Genomic DNA, 18,030 nt, shown 5'->3' with positions numbered 1-18,030 from the left:
TTGGGTTCAAATCACTATTCTACCATATCCTAGTTAATTTTTAGCAAGTTACTTAGCTTCTCTGAGCCTCAATTTCTTCAGCTATAAAATGGAAATGGTCATAGTGGCTGCCTCATATGATGTTATGAGGGTGAAATAAGATAATGCCTTCAGAGCACTTGGCACTGTGCTTAGCACGTAAGAAACACAAATTAAAAGCTAGCCATGATTATTATTCCCAATAAAAACATAGAATACAAGAAAGCAGAAACTGTGCTGTGCATAAATGCCCAGGCCTAATGATTTCTTTTCCCTCATTGCTATTATTTCATTGTCATTGCAAGAGGGAAATAGCATAGTTGCCAAGAACATGGGCTCGGGGGTCAGACCACCTGGGTTCAAATTCTGGCCTCACCACAACTAGGCTGTGTGCCTTTGTGCACATTATTTAACTGCTCAGTGCTGCATAAATTGTCAACTAATTGAGTTGGAGATTCAGCAAACTGGCTTTTGGTAAATCTACCTGCTTTCACTCTGAATGCTCCACTATGGAGTTTAGACTTTTTCTTACAGGCAATGTGGAGTTTTAATCCAGGGAGTAAAGTGATTAGATTTGCATTTTAGAAAGATTATTTGGCCAGATGTCCAGAGGGAAATCTATAAGTGGACAAGTGTGGATGGAGAAAGACAAGCTGGAAGATTAGCAATATTACAGATGTAAGATGATGAATATATGAGTGGAGAAATGGACAGTCTTGGTGACAGACTAGGTCTGGGGAATAAGGGAGAGGAAGTTGCTCATGTTAGTGATGAAAGCTCTGCTTTAGGTCCTTGGGTGTATTACAATGGCTTTATCATAGAAAGAATGCAGTAGGCAAAAAAGGACATCAGATATGTGGAAATAGTGAGTTAGTGATTAGTTTCAGATTCTGTGGGACACCTGAGTGAATCTACCTGGTGTGTAAAGCGGAAATCAGGAGTGATATTGGGTGTGAGATATAAACAGGCTGCCCATGTGGTGGTTGATCTCCCACAGAGAACGTTATCAGGAAGAAGAGTAAAGGTTGAGGACATGACCACGAGGATCCCCAGGGTAATAAAGGGAAAAGAAGTCTTGGAGAAGCATGAGGACTAGAAGAGAGTAGAATTGTGGAACTCAGTGGAAGGATACTGTTTTTAGAAGTACCAGGAAGTCAACTAAGGCAGATGATAAAGAGAGGTCAGGGCAGATGAAAGCTCAAAAATATGCACAGAACTTGACAAATGGCAAATCATAGGTGACCTTAATGAGAGCAGTCTCATGGACAGAATGGCCTGGCTCCTTGTCTGGTATCCAGCACATAGTGAGTACTCAATGTATGTGAATAACAGAGGACAAAACGTAAACTGAAGCCTCAGTAAAATGAGAAAACCAACAGGCACAGAAGAACATTGTAGGTTAGTGAACATATCCAAAGTAGTGGAGCAAATGTCTCTTATTTTTTTATGCAAATGCCATGAGAACACAAGCCCAGTTTGTCCCATCACAGTAACAATTCTTACCTGGAGAGACCAGTCCATACAAGTGACTACTCGATGCTTGGACCAATGCTCATCATAGAATTGACGATTGAAAGAAAGGTTGGCTCCAGCCTGGACATCCCTAGGAGGGTTTAAACATCAAAGAAAAATATGATGCTTCAGAATGGGGCTTCATCTCTGCCACTCATATTGAAGGAATGAAATGGCTAGAGCATGGCACACAATACTCTCTGAAGCCAAAGCACCAATTTATCATTTATTTATTTATTTTTGAGGAAGATTAGCCCTCAGCTAACATCTGTTGCCAATCCTCCTCTTTTTCCTGAGGAGGACTGGTCCTGAGCTAACATCTGTGCCCATCTTCCTCTATTTTATATGTGGGTACCTGCCACAGCATGGCTTGAGGAGCGGTGTATAGGCCGCGCCAGATCTGAACCTGCAAACCCTGAGCCACTGAAGCAGAATGCCAAACTTAACCACTCGGCTACGGGGCAGGCCCCCAAAGCATTAATTTAGACAGCAAACATTGATCATAAATAAATGAACTAATGACGGTCTCCTTTATGAAAATTCCTCTCTAACCTGGTGCAGAAAAGGTGTCCACATGTTGTTCTAAGCCTGGTATGAAATGTCAAATTTGTTTCAGGTTCTCATCTGGACCAGCCTAAAGCATTCTCCTCCTCCTGCTAAGTTCTATCTTGAAGCACAGTTTACTGGAAATCTCCCAGCATCAAGAGAGCACTCGGAGATTCCTTGATATTAATACCACCTTATGTAGCCTTTGACCAGAGATGATATGCATGTTTCTATTTACCTGTAATTGCTGATTGACTGTAGTGGCTGCCGCCCTGCTCAATGGCAAGTGATAAGTTGTACCATGAGACAGGCATGGTGGAGAGTGGGGGATTCACCAAATGTATTAGATACTTAACACAGACCAAAACACAGACCAATCTAGAAGGATTTCATTTGGCTGATATTCAACTGGCCACAAAACCTCCTTCGAAGAACTCTGCATTTGCTCCACAAGACTGAGTGTTTAAATTGAGTAATGCTTGTTCTGTGCCAGCAGCTTTTGGATCTGCATGGAAACCTGCCTAACTTTCCCAGGCTTCAGTTCAGGAATTCCTCCACACTCACCTTTTTTTCCTCGTCATTTGCTTCATTCCATTGGCTTGCACCTGCATCACTTGTCTCATATAGCTTCTGTTCAGACTGGGTGACTTGGCTGCAAACTATTTACTTGGGCTCTAATCAGCTGACTTATGACCTTTTTTTCCTGCTAACCCTTCCTCAGCTCCACTGTTGTAAACTCAGGCAAGAGGTACATGCACCCAAGTAACTGCCAGGAACCCAGGGTAACAATGGGCCAGGCACTCAGAGGGAAATAGGGCCTAGAAAATCAACTGAATCACAGAATAATGGCTTTTTAAAAGAAAACAAACATCCATAACATGAATATTCAAAATACTGTTCTCTTTGAAGTAGTCTAACAATGCTGTCAACTGTTTAGAAGCTTTTCAGAATTCCCTTTTGAAACTGTTTTGAGAGCCTCTATTACGTTTCTCTGAGCATCCCCAATCACAATACATTGTCCTTTGGGAATGTATTTGAATTGTAGAAATTATAAAAAGTCAGGTCTGATGAAAAAGGCAGGCGACCTCACCTTTTCATATTGCTTTTGGCCAAAAGGAATCTGTGGCTAAAACCCAGCTGTATCTTCTTCTTACAAACATCATCAAGTGTCTCCTACTATCCCCATTACGATGGTTGCCAGCCACTGCCTTTCATAATACACATGTCGTAGTCACGAAGAAAGTCATTTGAGACCATTTGCTTTTAGTTTTTTTTGTTTTATCTGTAAATATATCCCTGCAGATGTGTTTCCTAAAAGGCATGCACACATAATCTTTTGGTCTCAAAAGAGGAAAAAGTTTTCAGTCTCTGTTGTCTGTCTCCCAGACCAGTTAAGGTTTCCTGTATCTCATGTTTATTTTCTTCAGCTTCCTGTTTGCTTAGACATCAAAAATATATCTACTGGATATAACACAAATCTCCTTATGCTGTTTATAAGAATGTTTTCTCAAAGGACAATGTACATGACTCTGCCAGTCTCTATCACCTGGACTGTTCCCCAGATATCAAGTTCAAAAGCATTTCACGGAAGTGCATGATAATTACAGGGAAACTCTAAGCCAGAAGTTATAACCAAAGCCCTTAGTCAAAGCTATTCAGCAAGATCAACCCTGGAATTTCATCCTCCTCTGATTTGTTAGTTTGGGGTTTGCCTAGTCAATACATAAATGAATTTAGAATCAACAGATAACTTATCACAAATTTTCTTTTTTAAATGCACACAAGAAACTAACCCATCTTTTTCCTCTAACTCTCGACCGCTATAGTCAAAGAAGATGTCGGAGTCTTCTGCCAGTGCTCTCTCAATTACCCGTATTGTCCGATCAAAAAAGATGAGAAATTCCTCTGAATGAAGGATCTGCTGTTTTTCTTCCTCTGTCAGTTCCCTTGGAGGGGCTTTTCATGTAAAAGAGATTGTTAGGAAAGGAGAAAAAAAACAATGAAAACATTTCAGGAAGAAACCAACTCTTGAAAGATACTGCTTAGCAAGAGCATGATAAGATACAGTGAAATAAACCATTGTTAATATCAATTCTAAATTACTCCTAAATTCACACCAAAGGTTTTTGCAGATGTCTCCACCACCAGTTTTACAAAAAGATTTCATATCTGGACTAAGTACTATTTGGAAGAATTGAAAAAGATTACAGATGAAAATAGATTGGTGTTTTTTAGAAATCAGTACTGAATGTTTTCTTTAGAATTGAACTTGAAAAACAGCTCAAATGGTACATAATAGAGAAATCTATAAAACTATGTATATTAGATACTACTGTAAAGCTGTACATGTTGAATAATTAAGAGCTATCTATAAAATGATCCAGACAACACCTTTCCTCTTTCCATTGGATATACTCATTTTATTTTAGATGGTCAGTTGGAAAGGCTGACTGATTGCCACATAGATTCCCCTTAAAAACTGAAACATGTGCCTCCAAACCTGCCTTCACCTAAGACATCGTCTGCTTTTAACCAAACACGTGGAACACGTCTTCTCTAAGATACCTCACAACTGTTTTTATACCTTATTTTTCTAGCATGATTAATCTTATCAAACTAAATTTGAAGATGAGCTCGAAAATGAGGCTTAACTAGTAGTGTGTCAGTGTCTGAGAGTTAGCTCACCTCCGAGTCATGATTACATAAACTGTTGCTTCTATAGTAGGGTTTACATAAAACTGTAGAGAAATGATTAGGGACTCCCCAGGCTGAGAAACCCTCCAGGGCAGAAACTGCCAGCTGAATCTTTGTGGTTCTTCAGGAACGCCAGCTCAGCTCCTGCGCACAGAGCTTTCAACGAACATTTGATTGATTACTCTTTCAGCAGGACCAGAAGCTCTTGAAGTTTAAGCTACAGGAAGAGGGTAGTCGGTTACAAGCCCAGGAGGAGTCCCTGGTGGAACCACTCACGCACAGGTTTTTCCAAACACTTTCACAACCATCCCCATAACCAGGACCAACTTGTATCTGGCCACATGGTCCGAGAAATCACTTAAGTGCAGTCACCGGTAGTATGTTTTAGGGAAGTGTTATTTGATTCGATTAATGGTAGCTCAAATTTATTGTCCTGAGAAATCTGAACCATCCAGAAGCCTCCTGCAGAGCCACGACAGTGCATCTCAAGTTTTTAACGTTCCCAACGTCTCTTTCATTCTGGCCTCCCCTTCTCTGCCCCAGAACATGACACAGGGGTCTGGAGGGACTCCAGAACCTGTATTTGTATAAGAAACTAGAATGGTTATAATATAGTTGGTTCACACCTTGAGAAATGCTCTCTAGGTAATATTATAACAAAACATGATTGATCTACTACAGCAGAAGCTCGTCTCCAAAAATAGTTCACCCGGTAGTTTCTAGCAGCCCTAAATAGAGTTAGAAATATTTCTTTGTTGCTGAAGTCTCCAGAACCCTAGATATGCCCCTGTGTGCTGGGACTCTCCAAGAACCTCCATCAACATCTGCTGAGCAGTGTTGACCAGACACTAGTTTGAGAAATGATGAGGGGGCAGTACGTAGACCATAAACCATAAGAAGAACTCTACAAACCCAACAGTGACTCTGCCATTTGCTGCCTTTGGTTCTTTAATCAATTAAAGCCTCCAAGCAGCAGTTTTATCTATAAAATGGAGTAATGATATCTAATCTTTAAATCTGGTTTAAGGGTTAAAAATAAATATACTGGGCAAATAGTTAAGCATTCAATAATTAGTAACAGAGGAGTAATTTATTAGTCTACTTTCTAAAACTCTCATAAATGAGGCATTTGAATTTTTTCACCCTTATGTAAGAAAGTGAAAGAAAACAGTAAAACTATTAGCTGTAACTAGGCAAAAGGAAAAAAAAATCCCTACAAAATGCTAGGTTCATTTTGTTTTGGTTAGTATTGTTACATAAATAAATATACTTCATTAAACAAGGATACTATAGGGCCAAGAAGAAAGTTTTTTTTTAAAAGTCTCCTTCAGCCTTAGTCACTGTTGATGGATAACTTGAGATATACCTGAAATTAAGCAGAGAAATCAGATTTTTTCCCTTTTTTATGATATTAAAAAATATCTATTCTATTCTCTGTTTACCTTTTTTAGCTACTTCTAGTTCACCTGTATCCTTCCTTACAGGTCCATTACCTTGAATAAAAAATAGTGTCTGTGTAATTTTCTGTAATTTTTTCTTCCGTGTATCTTATTGTCACTTTGATCTCAGCTTTCGAGACACACAACTTCTTTTCTAAGAGAAACATAAATGGCTGATCAAAGTGTATTTGCAGAGGCCAAGTTCAGGTAGGTGAAGCAATAGCCTCTCCAGATATTATGTTTGACAATACAATATTTGGCTTGAAATTAAATTGCTACTGAAGCAAAACAAAGGAGATGCTTTATATTAAGCTTTGATGTCTAACAGGGATCAAATGACATGATTTGTTAGCACAAAATAATAAGATGCATGTGCAGACAAGTACTCTTTTAAAGTCATAAACAATATTCACATTAGGAGTCAAATAAGGCCAGAGTTATTTTCGATAAAAACTCAAAACCTCCCATATTTAAAAATCTTTAAATTGGTAAGTGTTGTTACGATGTAATGAAAGCATAATGGAGTATCTAGGAACCACAACCAAAAGCTGTGCTCAGAGATAAAACCTCTCCAGACATTATGTTTCACGAAAGAAAAGTGGTTGATTAATGGAACCCACAAGGTTCAAAATACAAGCATAAACAATTAGAATCGGAATTGTATTACTCCAGGATAGACCCCAAATTCTCCCTGAAATATCTGTTTCTGTAGCTTTTCCCTATCCCTGGAACCTAATTAATTATTTTCCACATGTTCACTGTATAAAAAGGTAGGAATTAATTTAATAGCAAAAGGCATATCAGAGCAAAACATGGGCATTCATAATATTTGATTTTTCTTATAAGTTAAGCAGAAAATATTATAATAGCAGGTTTGTTTATTTTTGCAACACAAAACATGGAATATTTCTGCCAGGAGCTAACAATACTTTATGCATTTAAAATGACATTTTTCTAAAAATAAAAATTCATTATGAAAAGTAGAAAACATGGATATGACTTACATACGATCTAAATGACAAACTTACCAAAATTTAACTGCACAGTTATATTTAGCTTGAATAACAAGTATGAAAACAACATACTAAATTCATGAAATTCAAAGTTTAGAAGACTAATTTTATGAATTTGTGGCCTGCAAAATTAAAATCTAGTTATAAATTTTATTTTAGGGTCTACTTTTTATTCTTTTTACTATCGAAATTTTCATTTCTCTTGGATTTGTATATAAAAATACTTTTTGATGTGTGATGTGTTTTCCATAACGATTCTATCCTATTTGTCATGCTTTCTTGAGTTTTCACGTTGACCTTAAAGTCTACTTTTACAGTTTCTTTTTAATTTACTCTATTTAGTATATATCTTTTGGTTTCTACGGTTCTTGGGACTTTTTCCTCTGTAAAAATTCATAATGAAATCCACAATTTACATTGAGTATTTTACAATTTCATTTTTAGGTCAAACGTCATTTTTAAAATATCCACTTCAGAAATGTCTTGCCTTGTTCCAATGATGTTAAATTTTAATATAAAAAATTACATTTAAAAATATTTTTCAATTTAAAAGATAAAAAATATATATGTAAACCCAAATAGCTTAAATATTAAATCAGATTAAATAGGGACAGTGGCTTTTAAGGGAATTTTACAGAGGAATCAGTTGATAAACAAGAACAAGCAAACCAAACCAAATCAATAAAGAAGGAACTCCTCTGAAGTTAATGTGAGGTTTCTGAGTTAATGCACATTTACAAGAGTCAGGTTTCCAATTCTGTTGTTTTAAATCTCTAAACATGAAGATACAACGACACTCACATATAGAAGTTTCCTAAAATTTGATTAAAAGCTAAAATGTACCTGCTGTTTTTCCCTACTCTGTTGTGGAAAAAAGAGTGAAAACAGTAATAAATTGAACCCATATTTCCACACTGTTTAATGCATTTTGATGTCACATGAGCAAAAACGTCAAAAGCTAGTGAGCACAGATTTTTTTCCCATCTCCCCCTCACCACCTTTTTTTTTTTTAAACTCCAAAAAAGTCCAGATTTCTCAAAAATGTGTTCCCTGGTTTGAAACTGTGTACGTCAAGTTTCAGCCCAGAGCGAATTTTTATGGCTGAGTAATAAATCCCTGAAACTCAGGGCTCCTAATGGAAGTGCTGACACAGCCCTAACTACCATGCAGCCATGTGAATGGCGCCACGATGATATCTGCTGGAGATGCTTTAAAAAGTTTGCAAAATACTGTCTTGCTTTAAAAAAAGCTAGAGAGAGCCTGATGCCAACATAAACATGCTTTTAACCCATTATGTGCTAATTTGCAGAAAGGCCATTAATAGAGAATGAGGCACATAGCACGGCAGTAACAGGAAATGTACTTTCAAACTTCTTTTTGACTTTTAACAGGACCTTAATCAATTCCATGAAGCATGAGTAACAGTTAAAACTGGAGGGTGTTTCTATTCAGAACTTAAGAAGGAGGTCGGAGTGCTTTGCCAGAGAAGATAATTTGGCGATTGGGGTTGGGGGGCAACAGGGAATCTGTGCCAAGACTCACAAAAGATACCCTGGCTCCTTATCCCCCAGTATATCTTAAGGACATTTTGCAAAAGGAAAAAGAGAGTATTTTAATAAATCTTGACTTATTTAGTCTCTTGCTACACCTGTGTTAATGATATTCTAGTCACCAGCTTTTGAAAAAAAATATGTTCTTATTAGAGTTGTAAATATGAAATCTCTTCAGTTAAATCCACTTAGAATCTCTTGGAAAAAGTAACTCTTGTGCCTTTTGTGGATACCTTTGTTAAAGATGCTGAATTTACACCCTGCCCTCAGTCATACCCCAGAACCTGACAGTAGTCAACCTCAGGCAAGGCCTGAGCAGGCTGAAGTGAGTACATATGACCAATATGTACCCATTTCTATAAGTCCCCAGTGACAACTATATGCCATGCACTGTGCCAGAGCCACAGGCATCTTTAACATGTAAAACTCAAACGAGCTTCTAATTAAAGTTGTGTTGATCCTTATTTGGGACACTTAGTAGGAAATATGGAAGAATCTTTTTAATGTACTCCACTCTCACCAACACTCCATTTGTCAGTAAGAATGACAATTTCAAAATTCTCTTTTGTCTCCATGGGCTGAGAGTCTCAAAGGGATACAAAATTAGGTTTTTAGGGAAACATCACCTGCAGTTTTTCTTGTCTTCCCCTTTCTGGCTCATGTACTTATACATCACATATTCTTGGGTAAATTTTTAAACCTCTCTCTTTCTAGGTCTCTATCTATAAAATAGGGGAAATAATAATATCTGCTTCAAAAGGATGTTGTGAGCAGAGCACTTAGAGTACTTAGGAGAGAGCCAAGGACACAGTAAGCCCTTAATCAACGTTAGTCATTATTATCACTAGAACATGTAAAGATGGCTCTTCCTTACACAGGCAGAGATGTGAGAGAAGACCTTTAACAGTACAGTTAATAATAACGATCACTGTTAATGTTTCTACATAGATCACACAAATAAACTTTAGAATTTATTGACAAAATAATTATATCTGCTCTTTTCCTTTACTGTTATCATCGGGACTATACGACGGAGTGAACTGGATAACACGACATTTGATAACAAGTGTCTTATTTTATCACTGTTTACTAATAGTTTTACTGGAATCGTGACTGGACTTATTGCTGGAATTGTGGATGGTTTGTATTTTATTTGCTTCTATCAGTCAAAAAATAAATGACTCTTGCTTTGGAGATTACAGTTTATGCTGCTAAATGTAATGTATTAAACAACCATAAAAAATCTTCCACATAGGGAGTGTACATTTATTTTTTACTTACCCCTATAGTCTCTTATGTTGGTAAAAAAAAAATAGCAACCATAAAATGATGACTCAATTTATCTTCCACACCATACCTTCCTTCACCTCCTGTTTTTTGTCTTGATTTTCCAGTTCTGAATCGTTGCCAACTTTAGGTTCCACCATTTCCTCATCTTCCTCATCCTCTAGAAAAAAGAAAGAGAAAAATGCATTATTTTCTTTCCTTTAAATCAAAGTCTCTGGTTGAAGGTGGGAGGTAGGGGCAAAGGGTAAAGTTCCAATCATTTAGGGCAACTTCTAAGTAAATCAGTCCACAACAAATGTCCAAGATATATGTTAATGAATATATGAATAAATTATCTCCCAAAGGGGCCTCTTTGAAAGTCCCTCCAAGTTGCTGAGAAAACCGCCCCGAGTCGGCACCTGCTGCATCCACCTCAGGCCCTCACCACATGGGATGTCTTGGAATTGCCTCTCTGACCTCTGAAACTTCTTTGGAGATGGCCCAGGAATAGATCTGAAAATGGTTCCACCTGGGGTACATTCTCCACAGGGGACACCTGCTGTACAGACGACTCATTTCCAATTTAATTCTCACCAAATTAATTTGTTTTTGACCTACAGGAAAGGGTTAAATACAGGTCTGACCCCAGGTCAAATGCCACTGGCAAGTAAACAACCAGGGGTTTGGCCCCCAAAGTCATTGCCATTGTCCAGGGAGAGAGCAACCAACCTGAAATGGCATTTTCCCATTCAGACCAGCTCATGCATTAATGTAAATTTAATGAGCATGAACAAATGGACCCAGCTGGCTCCCACCGCCAGATGCTAGAGTGCCCTTCCCGCCCTATGCAAACGTGTGCTCCCTCTCTCTCCGCTGTCAACCTGTCCTTCTTAGAGGCCTCTTTCATTGCAGAGCACTTGAAATTACCAGTCACAATGTAAATGTAGGGCGAGTCAAGGTGTCACAAGAAAACGCAACTGACAGAAATAAAATGATCTAAAACATTAAAACTTGATTTCACAGTTTTTAAATACATTACCTTCACTCTTAAGTATTATATTCACCGTAGGTTATTGATTTCATTGGTTCAAATGGAGTTTAAAAGAAATAACTTCACCTCCCCCTCCCATACATTCATTGATGTATTTATTCATTCAACAAATATTCACAGACTTCTATAAGATCTCAAGCTCAATGGAGAGTCCCATTTCCATCACAATAAATCCTAAGATTTACATCAACTCAAAATTTCAGCACCAACCACTTAGAGAATGCATTATAAATGTCCAAATAAATATGTATAGCCTGAAAAGCAACTCCGAAAGTTTTGACCATATTAAGCAAGTGATTTGTGGAAGGAATATTAATTTAAAAAATATGGATGTATAAAGTATAACATTGTAATTTAGATATTAAAATTTTTAAAAATATCAATTTTCATTGAAATTCAGTACTGTAAACACACGTGTGTAGACTGTGTATCAAACTTCATTACTTTATAACCACACTATATACATATCAGTAAGAATGTAAAACACCTTTAAGGAGAATTGTCACTTATTATTAACACATTCATTAACACAATATTATTAACACATTCCTATGAAGTAAAAATCTGCACTTAAAACTGTGAAAAGAACACTGAGTTATCCAGATTTTTAGATAAATACACCCTTAAAATGGTAAGTATTGAATAACACATGTAACTCCTCAACCACATATAAAGATATAACTGCCCCCTACCCATTAAAAACCTGCTTGGAAAGTCCTGAAAAAAATATTCCCCTCAACATGATGTATCTTTCTGACCCAAAGTCCTAACACAAAGCCCAGTGAGGCACCAGCTGGAGGGAAGTTTCCTCTTCCAGTATACCTCGGATGAAGAGGCAATTTTCAAAATCTGCTGGGAAGTGGCTCCATTTCCGAACCTTCTAGAGACATTTCTTTAAATCTAATAGATTCAGTAGCCATGCCCTGACACCTACTAAATACAAGTAAATACAACAAATACAAAGGCGATGAGACCCATTTTATGGTTTGAATTGTCTTCCCCCCCACAAACTGATATGTTGAAGTCCTAACCCCCAGTACTTCAGAATCCAGACGCAGACTCACACACAGGGAGAATGCCACGTGAACATGAAGGCAAAGACTAGGGGGATGCCTCTACAAGCCAAGGATGCCGAAGACTGCCAGTAAACCGCCAGAAGCTAAGGAAGAGACCAGAATAGATTCTTCCTCACAGCCCTCAGAAGGAACTACCCTGCCAAGACATTGACCTTGGAATTCTAGTTTCCAGAACTGTGAGACATTCAATTTCTATTGTTTAAACTGCCTAGTTTGTGGCACTTTGTTACAGCAGCCCTAGCAAACCAATAAAGCCAGTGAAGCGCCTTACCTTCTATGATCTTATAACCTAGGGGAAGAGATACAGGAGATATAACAATACCCAAGGCAGTGATGAATGCTTTACTTGTACAATCTAATTTATCAGAACTTGGTACTATTAGCCCAGTTTTTATAGATGAGGAGACAGAGAAATTTTCCCCAAAGAAACTCCCAACCACGTCGAGCTTCAAATTCTGCCTGATTCTGCCTGCTTTTGGGTCTACGATCTTTAGTCATTATGTGTACTGCCTCCCTACCCACAGCATGACATGAAACAGAAATGCCGTGGAGAAAGGCCTAAGGTACAAGCAGGTGCGATGTCCAGTTGCAGTGTCAGGAGGGGTTTGTGGAGGTTCTTTGAGGTGGACATCACATGGCCTCGAAATGGATCACTCTTCTACTTCCAAGAGGTAAGCACAAGTAAGGCTCAGCCTGGGAGAAGTTAGGTTTCATATCCTTGAGAGCTATACATAGGGATTGCTTAATTTACCAAGAATATACATGCTATATCCAAATTCTGTTCTTATTTACATTTTGGAATCCACTGCCCTGAGACCTGACCAGCAGTGCTTAATACAAAGCATTAATTCCTCTGGTCAGATGGATCCACAATGTGGGCGGGAGCAGCATAGAGAGAGAAGACATTGACATGGGTTCCAAGCTGGAGTCTACCACTTGCTAGCCCCTTAATTGTACACAATTCATAGAAACTCTCTGAGGCCCTGTTTCCTTGTCTGCTGCACTGGGATGATATCCTTTCTTAAAACACAATGCTGTTGTAAGAATAACCAAATAAAATAAGTGAAGTGAAACTGCTTTGTAAACCACCAAGGGAGTTGTGAATTCCCATACATACACAGAAACCTTCAAACAACGTTGCTTTAGCTTGTATGTCGACAAATACTTATTGAGCACTTACTGTGTGCCAGGTGCTGGGCATATGACAGGCACAAGAAAGACAAAAAAATCTCTGAGCTCTTGGAGCTTCCATTTGAGTTAGGGGAGAGAATGGCAAACAAATAAATAAGCAAAACATATACTGTGTCAGATAGGTGCTATGGGGAAATAGAAAGCCAGAAAGGGGGATTGGGCATGCTGGTAAGGGGAGGAAGAGCTGAAATTTAAAACAGCGTGCTCAGGAAAAACCACAATGAGGTGACATTTGAGCAAAAATTTCAAGGAGTTAAGGGAGTGAGCTGTGTGAAGATCTTAGACTAATAAACAGATTCTTCCATCACATTCTGTGGACCCCAGGGGCGGAAGGAGTCAAAGTCTAAATTAATTTACTGTCAGTTCCATTGACTATGGAAAACAACTGGGCTCTTATCAGAGCCACCTAGTTTGTACCACCTGGTTCTGAAAACGAAGCTGGTTTCACCAAATGAATTAGTCAGCTTTAGATACTATCAAGTTCTCACCTCTCACACAGTATAAGGGTTTTTATTTTAAACATTTATTCCTGGAAGAGTCAAGAAGCAACATCATGACAGAAAGTGTAACTTAGAGCTGATTGGAAAAATATTATTTTGTAAGGGCTTGGCTATGAAAAGGGCTAGGTTCGTGATAGCAGTGTGTTCGTTTGTGGATGAAGCGTGTGGGAAAATAGCAGGTTATCTAATTCTTTAAATAGAAAATCCTTCCACAGAGAATAGGTTTTCAATGATTTTTTTCTAAAAAAACCCAACAAATATTTATTGTGTTTATAACATGTACAAAGTCCCATAATGAGATACTGTGAATCACAAAGAAATGAATTTAAAAAATAGTACCTGCCGGTTTAAAGTGGTTACAAACCAGTTGCAATGCTTAATTTTTAGTGGCCATAGAATTCTTTGTCTATCAGCCTTTTAAAGACATAAAGTAAGTGTTTCAGTGGATTTGTTAGGAAATAAAACACAAGAGACTGGTTTGTTTCTCTGCATTCTGAGATGTTTGCCTTGCTCAGCAAAGAGAGTCTATTTTTCTTTAAGACTCTGGTTTCCTTTCTGGTGCAATTGGAATTACTTCTGTTGAAACCATTTCCAAAACAGTTAAATAACTTTAAAGAAAAGGATTTATGTAGACCCGCTAGACTACTGATATATGAGTTGTGCCACTAGTTCATACCCGGTTACATTTCCTCTGAGATTGCAGGAAAAAAAAATTACCACCCATGTATGGTTTCCTGTACCAGGTCTACACAAGAAATTAAACTCGTGGCAGAGTTAATTACCTGTCAGTCCAAGGGGCTAATTTCAAACAATGGCATCTTTTAGACACATTATGTTATTTAGCACCCAAATTCTGCTGTCTGCATTTGCTGGATTCATTCCCTCTGGTTGCAAAAGTCTTTGGTAACCACCGTGCTCCTTCCTTCAGGTTTTCTGAAGGTCTAGGAATGAATAAGTGCATGTTCGGCAGCAATCACACAGAACACACTTAGCACAAGGCCTGACCTCTGCGTGAGTTCCGGAAGGGTTAGCCTTCTTTACCAGTCTGTGGCTCAGAATGAAGCCAGTGTAGTCAATTTGAATATGCCACAGTCTTCTGATTGTTGACCTGCTCTGATGGCCTCACAAATTGGAGCCATTGGAAAGGGAGTGCAGTAAACGTTTGCCACTGTTTGGCAATACAGTATCAAAACCCCTTTCTGTCTAGGGGTTATTTGCCTTGTAGTACTGTTGGATGGGTGACATTCTGGACCCTACTTTCTTCTCCTGAAGCCCAAGGAAAGACATTTTCCTGTTTTCTGTCTCCTGGTGACCAGGACACAGGCAGGATCTGGGCAGTCACACTGGATGCTCCTAACTGGGGCTTTGTCTTTGGAGCAGGAGGCAAAGCCAAGGGGACCTTTAGGATTCATTTTGGGCAATGTGCCATAGTAGCAGTGGTATTCAGCATCCTGGCCAGATTGTTCCAGAGGTCCATGGTCTGCGTTCCCTCGGCCCCTGCCCTTTCTCAAGCCTGTTCCTTTTGCCTCCTGTTGACTCTGGGAGCACCAGATTTCCTCCAATAAATCCCTGGACTTGGTGCCTGCTGCTTGCAACCAGAACACTCAGCGACACAGGCGGCCCTCTGTGAAGAGAAGGGCTTGTGTTTTATGAGGGCAATGGGTTCTCGCTTTCCCCTGCTCTCTCAGGGCCTGCAAAACCCCAGGAGAAGAGGGTCTGAGTGCCCAGCTGCCTGTTCTCTGCTTTTCATGAGGGGGCCATGGTCCCTCCATTCATGGTCCCACCATTCACCAACTCATGGAAGACCACTAAGTCTGGTCAGGTGGAGACGGGTGACAGGGAGCAGAGCAGGCCATTCCACTCCATCCTTCTTGACTCCAAAGCACATCTTGCTGCCGCCAAAAGGGGGAAGCACAAAGCAATTACCACAGGACTTTGAACTGAGCAGGCCAGCGACTGTAAGATGCACAATTACTTTATGTACCACTAAGAAAAAGGGTTACTGCTAATTAAACTATAACACATCATCAATTCCAACGCGAAAAATTGTGAATGTTGGAATTGATAAAATAATTTGTGGCTTAGAAATGAATAGAAACTAGCTTCCAAAGGATAAAAGGGAGGGCAAGAACGCAGAATTAATTCTAAACCAAGCTCACTACCATGCTACTGTTGGTGAACAGACCTGGAGAGAAACAAAGGCATTTTTTTGTTTTTTGCCTGTTAGATGTATGGCTCTCAACTTAAGAACAAATGCCCTAGCCACTTTCATATAATTCTATGTATGGATGTTTCAGATGGTGATTCTTTTTGTAACATATTTTAAATTTTTAGAATAAAAATTAAATAAATAAATTAAATTAAATTAAATTAAATAGAAAAACAGTGATTAATCTCTTAAATTAAAATTTATTTTTGAATTAAAAGATAATTTACTTTAATAAAGATACTCTTCATAGTTCTGTCTTTGGCCTTACTTTTTCTCATATCAAACGCCACTCTGGATAATACTTACCCCTATGTCTTTCATCATCACCCACAAATTGATATCTCCAGCCAAGATATCCCTTGTAGGCTCCAGATTCTGTACTGTACATGCCAACATGAATGTCTCACAGGCACCTTACACTCTACACGGTCAAAGCAGAACTCCTACCTTCTGCTAAGATATGCTTCTTTCATTGCATTCTCCATCCTGCCTAATGGTACCATCATTTACATGGGTTCACAGTTGGACACCAGAGTACCACCTTCAATTCCTCTTTTCCCTCAGGGCCTATAAGAAGGGGTCTCTAAGTCCTTTCAATTCTTCCTCCCAAATCTGTCTCAAATTCACCTCTGTCTTTATTGCACTGCCTGAGTCTAGGCTATTATCATCTCTTGCCTGGAGTATTACAATAGCTTTTTGATTGGTCTTTCGATCACTACCAGTCTTGCTCTATATTTCTGGTAGTTTCATTTTTTTATTTAAAAAACACATCTATGAGTCCTTTCTCTGCCAAAAAACCTTCTATATCTCCCTACAAATTTCACCATAAAGCCCCATAACTTATTCTTGTCTCTTCTACCTCATCTTCCATTTTGGACAATGCACAATCACACAGCGTCCCAGCAGGTTCATGCCCCAAAGGCATTGCACAGTATTTTTTATGCATGTGTTTGCCTTCCCTCCAATGTCCAGGAGGTGATTATTACTAGCCTTTGTGATGCAGCTCCAGAGCTTCAACACTTCCTCCCAAGCAGATTTTGTGACCACCCCCACTGTTCCACCACCCTACCTTGTGTATATCTCTATGCTAACACATCTCAGACCACTTAACATTAGGTTTATGCATCCATCTCCATAACTGAATGGAAGTCCCTCAAAGCCTTACTCTTATTAGTATCATCAATGAAAAGTACTGAAAATAGCAATATCAAGACAGATGATTGTTCTGGAAAGGTAGTCATGAACCACACTGTGTAGGACCTTGAATGGCAGAACGAGTTTGGACTTCTTTCTGAAGATCATTATCCCTCTTTTAATAGACACAAATCTCATTTAGTCTATAAGTATTATTTAAAATTTCAAAAGGAATTCAAGTCATTGGTGATGCTAAATAAGGCTTTTGAAACCTCACTTATCTCCTTCCCAGCCTGCCCTTTATGCACATTCTGATATATCTCTCTAAGGAGCAGCATGGATCATGATCCAAAGCATTGCTGCCAACCAGCCCTGCAAAGAAACCAGAGCCTTTTAAAAATGCGAGAGACAAGGTATGATTTTGTTTCAGAATAGAGAGGCAATACAGAGGCTGGAGGGGAGTGGGAAAGCCTGGAATGAGGAAGACCATTAGAAGGTGAGTTAAAGCCATAGTCCTAGCAACAGACGATGAGAACTTGACCCAGAATGGTTCCGTTGCCAGTGGGAGTGATGAACTGGACTGTGAATGCAGACATGTGTTTGTACAGCAGACAGTGAGAGCTCTCGTACAGAACTCACTCAAGTCACCCTATCCTTGGATCAGCTTTGTGTACAGTTTGCCAACTTTTCCAGGAGTCCAAAGAGAGCCACCCTCCCGATACGTATCACAGCGGCCAAAATAAAGTATAACATGCACCACTGAATGCTTACACAAACCAAGGTGAGCGCCTCTGTGCTTTAAAAATATGCAGGAGAGACATATTTTGTGGG

General features: G+C 38.9%; 1 protein-coding gene across 4 annotated transcripts in view; it reads right to left on the bottom strand.

The window, feature by feature from the left end:
- The window catches only part of DYNC1I1 (dynein cytoplasmic 1 intermediate chain 1), a 282,823-nt gene that overhangs the window by 104,626 nt on the left and 160,167 nt on the right, over nucleotides 1-18,030 (bottom strand). For all 4 annotated transcript variants that reach the window (XM_014859410.3, XM_070508726.1, XM_070508715.1 and 1 more), the window contains 3 exons: nucleotides 10,130-10,219; nucleotides 3,870-4,032; nucleotides 1,522-1,621 (listed from right to left, as the gene is read on the bottom strand). In XM_014859410.3, the coding sequence (XP_014714896.1) occupies nucleotides 1,522-1,621; nucleotides 3,870-4,032; nucleotides 10,130-10,219 (353 nt within the window). The remainder of the gene's footprint in view (nucleotides 1-1,521; nucleotides 1,622-3,869; nucleotides 4,033-10,129; nucleotides 10,220-18,030) is intronic.

The sequence above is a fragment of the Equus asinus genome, chromosome 1 (genome assembly GCF_041296235.1).
Source record: "Equus asinus isolate D_3611 breed Donkey chromosome 1, EquAss-T2T_v2, whole genome shotgun sequence".
Taxonomy (NCBI): domain Eukaryota; kingdom Metazoa; phylum Chordata; class Mammalia; order Perissodactyla; family Equidae; genus Equus; species Equus asinus.
Note: the sequence above shows the minus strand (reverse complement) of the source record. Positions and strands in the feature narration are given on the sequence as shown.